This window comes from Lolium rigidum, chromosome 1, assembly GCF_022539505.1.
Source record: "Lolium rigidum isolate FL_2022 chromosome 1, APGP_CSIRO_Lrig_0.1, whole genome shotgun sequence".
Lineage (NCBI taxonomy): Eukaryota > Viridiplantae > Streptophyta > Magnoliopsida > Poales > Poaceae > Lolium > Lolium rigidum.
The window spans coordinates 51,631,793-51,641,981 of record NC_061508.1 but is presented as its reverse complement, the minus strand read 5'-3'; the positions used below and the strand labels follow the sequence as shown (position 1 = coordinate 51,641,981).

The following is a 10,189-nucleotide window of genomic DNA, read 5'->3' as shown; positions in this document are numbered from 1 at the left end:
GAAGAAGTCCCTTCGCAAAGATCATATCAACGACTTGTATACTACAACATGCAGTGGTATGCTGGGTCACCGCACTTCTTCACCGATTGCTCTTCTTTTGGGTTCAGAGAATCGTCGCATCGACTGCTGTACTGGCTTGGCTGTCGGGTCAACATTTAGGGCGTGCTCAGCGAGTTCCACAGGGATACCGGCATGTCGGATGGCTCCCATGCAAATATCTCCCGAGCGCTCACGGAGGAACTCGATGAGCGCGCTTTCCTATGCGACATCTAGGTCAGCCGAAGTGTTGACCGTTTTCTTCGGATCGGTAGGGTGCACCTGCGGTTTCTTGGTTTCCTTTGCGGTATCGAACTCATCGGATCTTGCGTTTCGATTGTCGGTCGGTGGTCGTGTGTGATCCGTAATGGCGTCGATCGCGTTGAGTTCTTCCTTGGCTCCAAATTTCGAGGCGATCTTCTGAAATTCCCTGTCGCGGTTGTCGACCGAGCGAAGCTGCCGTGAACGGTTATTGGGGTCCCGTTGTTGCTCGGCATCTTTAGCTTCGGTACGCATAATGAGGCACGGCCATGAATTTGGCAAACGCAGGTCTGCAGAGGATGGCGTGGTGCCGGGATTCCCGGTCGACTACCTCGAACTCGATCCTTTCTTTCTTGAAATTCTCGGGCGTGCCGAAGACTACGTCCAATGATGTTTTACCCCAGCGAGTAGGCGGGTCGAGTCGGTATAATGCCGTGGAACCCTGTGTCGGATTCTTTTAGCATGTCGACTGTTAAACCCATTGCCCTCATTGTGCTGGCGAATAACAGGTTCAAGCCGCTTCCACCGTCCATGAATACTTTGCCCATATTGTATCCTCCAATCTGTGCTTCCCGGAACGAGGGCCGCATGACCGGGCCTTGGGACGGCCTTCGGGTGATCCGCCTGCTGAAGGTGATGCTACTGATCCGACCAATCGATAAAATCCGGCGTATCAACCATGGCAACTTCCGCGTATTTTACTTCTCGGGAGAACTTTTTGATTTCTCTTTTCGAAAAGCTGGTTTTGTGGATCATGTTGATCTCGTCCACGCGATGCCTGGGAATGCCTCGACTGGTTCGTATTCGCTTTTTCCATTGGCTCGTATGGTTCGGTACATATGGCTGCGGGCTGATGACCATAGGACCTCGCTTTCTCTTCCATTATGCGAACTCTTGATGTGGCTTCAGCTCTAAGATCGTCGCAGAACTGCCGAATCTCAAGGAAGTGTCGGCAGTTCCTTAACGAATGGCTGGACTTCTCCCGACCATCCTTAGGATCGAAATAAGAGTGGAGATAACACGGTGCTTCAAGCTGCTCTATAGCTGAGAGGTGTGGAGAACGGGTGCGTCATCTGATTGATGACATGTCATAGCATCGAGGGTGGGCTGCTGTTTGGCCTTCCTCTTCACGGTGCGAACTCCTTCGTCTCTTTCTTTGTCCAGCCGCGGCGTCGAGATTTTCCCGGTTGCTCTCTCGTATGCTTCTGGGCGAAGCCTTTAGGGTTCTTGCCGAAGGGACACCTTCTTGAGGCTCGGCCTTTGAGTGGGACGCGTCGGCCCCGGGGAGGCGGAGAAAACCTCCGGAGTCGACGACGAAGTGGACGCCACCGAAAACAGCTTCCGTGTTGTGAGACGTTGCCATAAAGTTCGGGTGAAGCTCTTCGCGGTGCGGAACAAATTCGAAGGATCCGCAGCGGATCGGGTCTCTTGACTTTGCTGGCGTCGGTGACTCGAGTAAGAACGCCGCGGACGTAACTGGTGCTGCCGATGACCTGCCTTGTGCCGACAGGGTTCCCACAGACGGCGCCAATTGTCGAGGGTACTCCTCGCCAATGCCCTCCGATAGGGGCTTAGGGTTGACGGAATCCTGCAAGCTGACACGAGACATCGGTTCACAGACAAGCGGGGAGAGCGATTTCCCGAGTTCGGGGCCCTCGATGAGGTAAAACCCTTACGTCCTGCTGTACTGTTCTTGATTATGATGATAATGGGTTACAATGGGGTGCCCAATAGTTCGGCTGAGATCTCGTCGAGATGGCTATTGCTAAGATGACCTAGCTCTAAGCTTTTTCACGGCTAAGATTGCTAAGATTGTTCGTGTCCCTCGGCAGCCCCTCTCCCGGCCTTTATATAGGAGGCCAGGTCTCAAGGGTCCTAACCGAGTACGACTAGGTTTACAGTAGTTTAGATCCAATCTTTCCTTGTTTGTTCGCTTCCCCGTCTTGCCCGTCAAGGAATCTTCTAGTGCGCCGACCTAGTGGCCCATCTCGCCTCAGGTATCTTCATGGGCCTCCAATTTGTCAATACCAGATAGGGCAATACTGGTTACCCGAAGGGTAATGCCCACGTCACCATGCTTTTACCTTGCAAATATTTTGCTTATTGTATTTTAAATCTCATTTTTGATTCATGATTCACTTGGTCTAGAGTAGAATAAGAGCACCCAAGTTTAGCTTAGAGCTAATCAAAGCTAGATAGCACCCCTCATGATTAGTGGCTAGTGCTAACTAAATAAAATTGACTACTCTAGATGGGAACATGTGAAATGACTTTGAAAGGTTTTGAAGGTGAAGGTTACATGACTGACTTGGTGAATTTTGACGAAAATTGATGACTGGGTTTGAATGCGATACCTTTCCAATTATACAAGTACCCCCACAATACCTGATTATGGGTAGGGCTTAACTGGAAGTTTGTGTGTCTTAGTATGGGTTCCCTCTAACAAGCATCATAGGGGTTATGCTGAGGCTGCCTCCGTTAAAAGTGAAGTGATGTGAATATGAGGTGAATGTACGACCCAAGCCATGTGCAGTTCCCGGGTTGACAGTTGGTTTTCACCGGGAGGCCAAGCTCATGGGGGGAGGTGCCTATACTAGGGTATATAAGTGAAAGGTTAAGGTTGATGATCCGCGTACTGAGTTACGATGATTTGGGGTTATCCTCGACGGATGAAATCAAAAGTTGTGGCACAAGAGTACAACCTCTGCAGAGTGTTAAACATATTCGAATAGCCGTGTGCACGGTTATGGACGATTGGAAAGGCCATACTGTTCCGTTGTCAGAACTTTAGTCTTAAAAAAGAATGGTGAATTGAAAGGTGACTTGACTTGAATCACAATTGTTTTGTGGGAATGACACTAATGTTCCCACTTGAGTTAGTTAGCTAAAATGAGGAGTCTTTACTAAATGTTTATGAACTAAACATGGCTTTACGCAAATAAACCTAGAGCTTAGCACCCCTTATTAAAGTTGTTAAGTATTACATTAGAATTAGTTTGCGAGTACTTTAAAGTACTCACGGCTGTGTCCCTGGCTATTCAAATGCCAAACTATGAAGAGGAGCCACAATATCAAGATGACGGACAACAGGACGTCTACGATAACTAGGAGCATCTTCTAACGTCAAGTGTTGCCTGTGGAATAGATAGTCCACTTCGCTTCCGCTACGTATTGTGTTGTTGAACAATATATTTGTGTAATATTGGATCATGTGATCCATTGTTGTAAGACATGTATGTGTTGTAATAAATGATGACTCTATGCTACTTAACTATTATGTCTCGCAAAAACAATCTTCCTGGGATTGCGATGTATGGCATGATAGGCATCTGAACTTAAAAATCCGGGTGTTGACATCGGGTTAGCAAAAGAACCAGAAACTACACGATGCAGGAGGACATAATGCTCGTCGATGCATGGTTGACCATTGGGCAATATCCATTGATAGGTGCCGAGCAGAAGGGGACCGCATTCTAGCGCCGGATCCATGAATACTTCCATGAACATCGCCGGTACGGAGAGGAGCCATTTGATAGTGACCGCAACAAGTTGTCGCTGCAAAAGAGATGGGGAACAATTCAAACGGAATGTAACAATTTCCAGGCGACGTATGATCTTGCGAAGCGGGTTCCCGTTAGCGGCATCGGCGTGAAGGACTTGGTATGATTCTTAACCTCAACTTGTTCATTCGTAGTTTGCACATATGTTTGTCATTGTTGTCTTGCTTTGCTCTAGGTGTGGCAAGCTTTGGATTTCTTCAAAAATAACAATGAAGGAAAGACCTTTGGCTTCTCTCATTGTTGGAAGGAACTCCATGGCACCCCCAAGTTCCAGGAGGGGTACGCGGGGTACATGGAGACCTTGACTGGCAACAAGACCTCCAAAGATCCCACGGTCATTGACCTTGATGGTGGTCAGCCTTGTGGTAGCTCCGCTTCTCGTGCAATCCGTCCACGAGGCCACAAGTCAACCAAGGCCGACATGAAGCGTGATGCTTCGGCCATGCAATTGTTCGGCACCTTGAAGAAGATGTATGCTGAGAAAGAGGTGTCCACGGACAAGAGGGATGAGAGAAGGCGCCGGGAGAAGGAAGAGGACAGGAAGAACTACTTCGATGTCCAAAAGAGGAAGCTTGAGATTGAAGAGGTGAAGGCCAAGACGACGGCTAGGGAAATTAAGCTCAAAGATAAAAAAAAATTGAGCTCATAGCAATGGCTTAGGCCAAAGAGGTGGAGTTGAAGGAGAAGGAAGTTGAGCTGAAACGGCAAGCCGAGGACAACATGATCATGAACGCCGACTTGACCACCATGAAAGAGGTGAAGAGAGCTTGGTTCGAGAAGAGGCAGAAGGAGATCCTAGAGCACCAAAATTGAGTTGACAATCTCAATTTGTAATTTTTATATTTGTTCAAACTATGGCACATTTCGTTTCTTGATCATGTACATTTTATTTGACATTATTTTATACTATTTGATATAATTCTATATTTATTAAATATTATTTTATATTTTTTAGATATTATTTATAAGTATGTGTGGCCATTTGGCCAATTTAAGAAATAGGCCAAATGGATTTTCACTGCGTTGGGCGCAGCGTGCGACCCAAACGGACACACGGCCACCCAAACGACCCAAAACGGACGTGTCCGTTTGGGTCAGCGCGTTGGAGATGCCCTAATGAATCAATGCACGGGAGGACCCGTGAAAGAGACAATTGTCTGGTTCCCCGTGGGTTGGGCCTCGCATGTCCAGTCGCGTCTCCCAAAGGTTTTTAGGGTGCGCCGAATATTTTTTCGGCCCCAGTCACGCGCTGTAAAGTCCCTTCCGTCCGGCACGGTCCAATACGCTGTCCGGCGCCCCGAGCCTGTTCCCGCCCCACATGGGGCGCTTTGGGCGGCCGTACAGAGCGAGAAACCAGACGGGGAGTGGCGGGCCCGACACATCATTGACACACGAACGATCCCCAACTGTCGCCTACCTCGCGTCGAAATTATTATTGACGCGCAGTGATGGTGCAGTTGCCGGGAAGGGGAACCGCCGGAGGCAACCGCGTCGATCGACGCACGAACTCCGCGGAAGAGCTACCACAACCCTCTTCGATATCTGCGCCGCCATTCATCCCCTCTCAATAAAACCCCTACATCTGCGCATTCGGATCTGCAACCGGCCAGCGCCCTTCATCTCTACGACTGAGTAACCTCTCCTCTCTGACCATGATTAACCTCTCTCTCCCATCGGACTCCGATACCGAGGGGAAGCTGCCGGGATGGCGCCATTGGTGGGAAAGAACTGCCACGCCTAGCTGCTCTAGTTCCCCGCTGACAGACGGCTTGTAGGAGGAGGGGGAGACCATCGCTGACGACGGCCTTGAGGAGGAGGAAGAGGAAGAGGATGGAGATGCCAGGTGGAGACGGCTGGAGGCGGAGGAGGCGGCGACAAAGAAGGAGGCAAGGGCCCATGCAAAGGCTGAGGCGCAGCCGGCGTGTACAGACGACGATGAAGACACCAAGGACTACTCGTCGGAGGGGGACACAAGCTCATCGGACGCGTCGAACGCCACTACCTCTTCAGAATAGGTGACGAGCAGGAAGCGCCTCCGTGAGGATGACGAGGCGGGGCCATCAAAGAATAAGTAGTTTAAAAATTAGTTTGAACCTAAATTTTGGCAGTTTTTATGTTTAGTTTGTTTCAACATGTTGCATTACTTTCAAAATCTCGATTCTACCTACAAATTTCTTCTCTTTATTGAAATGAAAATGCAAAAAAAAAGTTATTTTAATGTTTGGGGCACGCGTTTGGGGGCCGCGGCTGGTCAGCGACGCGCCCCGAACGCAGTACGAAGTGGAGGCGTCCCCCAAACGCAACGCTCGATCCAGCGCCGTTTTGGGGCTGCTTTGGGCGACGCAACTGGATCCTTTTACGTTGGATGGTGCTAACCTTCATATGGTAAGTGCCGTTTCCACTAAAGATGCTCTTATGTTGGACCTCGGTGCTAACCTTCATATGATAAAAGTGCCGTTTCCGCGTTGGTGAACACCGGCACGGCCGCACGGGCACGTCAGACCCGTGACTCTGTTGGACGGTGCTAACCTTTATATGGTATCCCCTTCTTTAAAAAAACTGCTCATCTTTATATAGATACGGATGTATATATGAATATATTTAATTAGTTCTTAACAAAGTTTATAAGAAGTTCTAAAAAAAAAATATGTGAAATACAAATATTCCATTTGAACGACTATACATGATTCATGGCATGGTAACTACTACGAGTAGTTGATTAATTACTGTTTGTTTATGCATGCTTGCCTGCACAAACAAGGCGAATTAATCTAGCTAGTGCACGGCCCCGGGATGAAGAGTCCAGCTAGACTGCTGCAACCTTGCAGCCACCACGATCTCCAACACGGCGGGGCTTCTCCTGTCCAGTGTGAAAGCCGGTGTTGTGTCTCCCTCATCAACGGCCACCTTCAGGAGCTCGCCCGTCGGCCGTTCAGGTACAGCCACCACGTCCGCGCGGCAGACGGGGCAGCACCGGCTTTTCCCCAGCCACGGGTCCACGCACTTGGCGTGGAAGCTGTGCTCGCACCTCGGCAGCCACCTGCACCGGTCGCCGTCCTCGAACGCCTCCAGGCACACCGCGCAGTCGGCGGCCGCAGCGCCACTGGAGACGAAGTGGTGGCACGGCAGCGTTTCGAGCTCGACGGCAGACAGGCCCATGTCCCCGCCATCCTCTGCGGCGGTGGCACGCTCCTGGTCGGCGTTGGCGCCGCGGCCACGCCGCATAGCCCACAGGATCACGAGGACGTGGGCGACGAGCATCAGGGTCACGCCGGCCGACAAGACAGCGATGGAGAGCGCCCTTGAAGCCATGCTAGCTATGTGCCACAGATAATGGAGGCCCCTTTGGAGTCTTGGTAAGAGCAACGTTGACAAGCTCGCCCTCGGCATTTGATAGGAGTAGCCGAATGGGTGTTAGAAGAGAAGGACCGCGCAACAGTTGAAAATAGCAGCTCCGGCTATTGCTTAGTCTATTGAAAGTTTCTGAGATTGGCGTTTGGCGAGTACATATTTATATTATATCTGGCTGCGAGTATTGTTTTCACCAAGTTGTGAATAAATCAAAAGTTGCACGATAAGTTTAGGTTTGGGAGTGGTTCTGCCAGCCGGCCACGGGTGATGCTAGTTGTGTTGTAGCTATGTGGTCGACGATGCTGTTTTTGGTTGCTCTATGTTTTGTTCAAGCATTTGGATCTTAGATTATGGTTGAATATACCTTGGAACCTTCAATTTTATGAATCACTACCGGAAAACATGCCGCTGCTGTGTGTGTTGTTCTTTGCCGTGCGTATTATACCGCGAACCTGGGCAAAGTTCTACGTTGCCGTGTTCGACCAAAAACTAGCACGGCAAAGATAGGTGCCATGGCAACTCACAAACAAACACTTTTCCTATTTTTCAGCTAGCTGAAATCTCATTTCGCCTCAAGTCAGATCCTTGGCCGCTCATTCCGCACTCCGGCGCGAATCTTGTGGAGCGCTCGTCCCCGTAGAGCGTTTGGATGCAGAGGAATCCAAGAGCTGCCTCCCCGGTTCCACCTACTTCACAGCGTGCATCGCCACCTAGAAAGGATCTGGATAGAAAGGGGAGAAACCCCCACGTTGGATCCACCAGAGTGGACCTTGCTAGATCTTGGGCTCAACCATTGCTTCCCATGTTTCTATGGCCTAACTAAGCACAAACCAAGAGAAAACCCATTGTTCAATAGTCGGTTGGAGAATTCCAGAGGGGCAGACCTCGCGGGCCCCTGCGGAAGCGTTACACCCCAACCGCTCTTTGGAGTGACATAGCACACCCAAAACCTGCAGGTGGACCTAGGATGTGCATAGGAGTATGTGGGGATGCAGGGGAATCCAAGAGCTACCTCCTGGTGCCACCCGTTTCACCCCCACGATGGATCCACTAGAGTAAATAGTTCTACATGTTGGGCTCAACCATTGCTTCCCATAATCCGATGGCTTACCCGAACACAAACCAAGAGAAAACCCACTGGTCAATAGTCGTTCGGAGAATTTTCGAGGGCTAGACCTCATGGGGCCTAAGAAGTTATATGGCTTTTAGGGAGAACAAGCTAGATAATGATATTGGGCCTGCATATTGCCCACATGTGTGTGCCTTGGGATGTGGAGCAGCGTTGGTTGTAGGTGTTTTCCTTTCCTACCCAGGGAAAAACCAGTTTCTATTTTTTGAGTGACAAATCGGTTCCTTCTACGCACACCAACTTTTTGGGAATCCATGTTGCTTCCGGTGGTCTCCTGCCGATTTTGCTGGAAGCGGGCCGGGATTGAACTAAGCGTCATATCCAAAGGGGCGCTGGTTTTGGCGAAACGTGTACCTAGACCGTGCGGGCTTCCCAGCCCCACACATCGTCTCAGATGGGTTTATATAGTAAAAACATAATAAAGAAATAAAAAAAAGAAAATAGTAAAAAAAGAAGCTTTATATAATCCAAATTTTAATGAAGTAATAATTAAATACATAAAATTGAAAATATAAAACGATCTAAAAATAGGCCTTAATTTGCCATGTGTTTTGGGAAAAAGACACGACAAAGGTTGTTCTGCTGTGTGTATAGCCGAAACACACGGCAAAGGCGACAAAACGGCAAAGTTTGCGACCAGTTAGGTCTGGCCCGACCCACCTGTTCCCAAATCGAACAAGTGCCCGGTGAAACACTCTAACGCCCATGCCAAAACCTGATGCGCCACCGCCACCCAGTCCCTCCACCCCCTCGCCATAACTGAGGTCCTCTACCCTACGAGTGCCCCTAGCTTCTCCTCCCATATCCAACCGATGAGTCCACCATCTCGATGTAGACCGCCGCGTGACATGGACCTACGCGGTTACAAGAAAGTGAGTGGGCGGTCGATAGCTTTTCTGATATTATGTGTGGATGGCATGTTGTTGATTGGAAATGATATAGAGCTTTCTTGAAAGTGTGAAACCGTATTTATTAAAAAAAATCCATGAAAGACCTTGGGGAAGCTTTGTAGTTAGGTGCATCAACCGTCACTTTGTAGTTGGGTGAATATTTTGAGGGCATCAACCTTCACTTTGTAGTTGGGTGATCTTAACAGTTGGAGGGACATCTTCACAGAGGTCAGTGTGGTTCATCTTGTCACGCCTTGCTCCGACCATGTCCCCATCTTGGTCCAACTTGGCAGGGAGGAGCGGGTACATTTGGGTAAGAAATGTTTGAACTATGAGATAATGTGGGAACGAGATGGTGCGCTCCCGGAAGTGATTAAAAATGCATGGTCCAATGCGGGTGCTAAATCCGATATGGTAGATGTTCAAGAGGCGCTGAAGCAGGTTATGGATACGCTGCACAAATGGGGGGGGGGGGGAAGAAGTTTGGTAATATCACAAGAGAACTCTCTCGGATAAAAAGGAAACTTGAAGGTATGATGGCAAATGATGCACCACGATCTGAGATCCGTGAAGCTATGGATACAATGAATGAACTATTATACAAGGAAGAAATGTTGTGGCTTCAGAGATCCCGGATTGCATGGCTGAGAGAGGGGGACCGAAACACTCGCTTTTTCCATAATAAAGCGGTGTGGCGTGCAAAAAAGAATAGGATTAAATCCTTGAAGGACCAGGATGGTGTTGTCCAGGACACTCCCACGGAGATGGAACGTATGACTAGATCATACTTCCAGTCTGTATATACGCATGATCCCACCCTGGACTCATCACCGGTGGTGGATCTTATTTCATCGAATATTAATGAAGAGGTAAATGGGAGGCTATGCAAAGCTTTTACAGCAGACGAAATATCAGATGCTCTCTTTCAGATTGGGCCGTGATACGTCCAAAACGTATCTACT

At 49.2% G+C, this 10,189-nt stretch overlaps 1 protein-coding gene across 1 annotated transcript; it reads right to left on the bottom strand.

Annotated features, from left to right (window-relative positions):
- Positions 1-6,632: 6,632 nt before the first annotated feature.
- Positions 6,633-7,169, bottom strand: LOC124707797 (RING-H2 finger protein ATL39-like). The gene has a single exon (XM_047239492.1). The coding sequence runs from the start codon at positions 7,167-7,169 to the stop codon at positions 6,633-6,635; it is 537 nt and encodes a 178-aa protein (XP_047095448.1).
- Between the last annotated feature and the right edge of the window lie 3,020 nt (positions 7,170-10,189).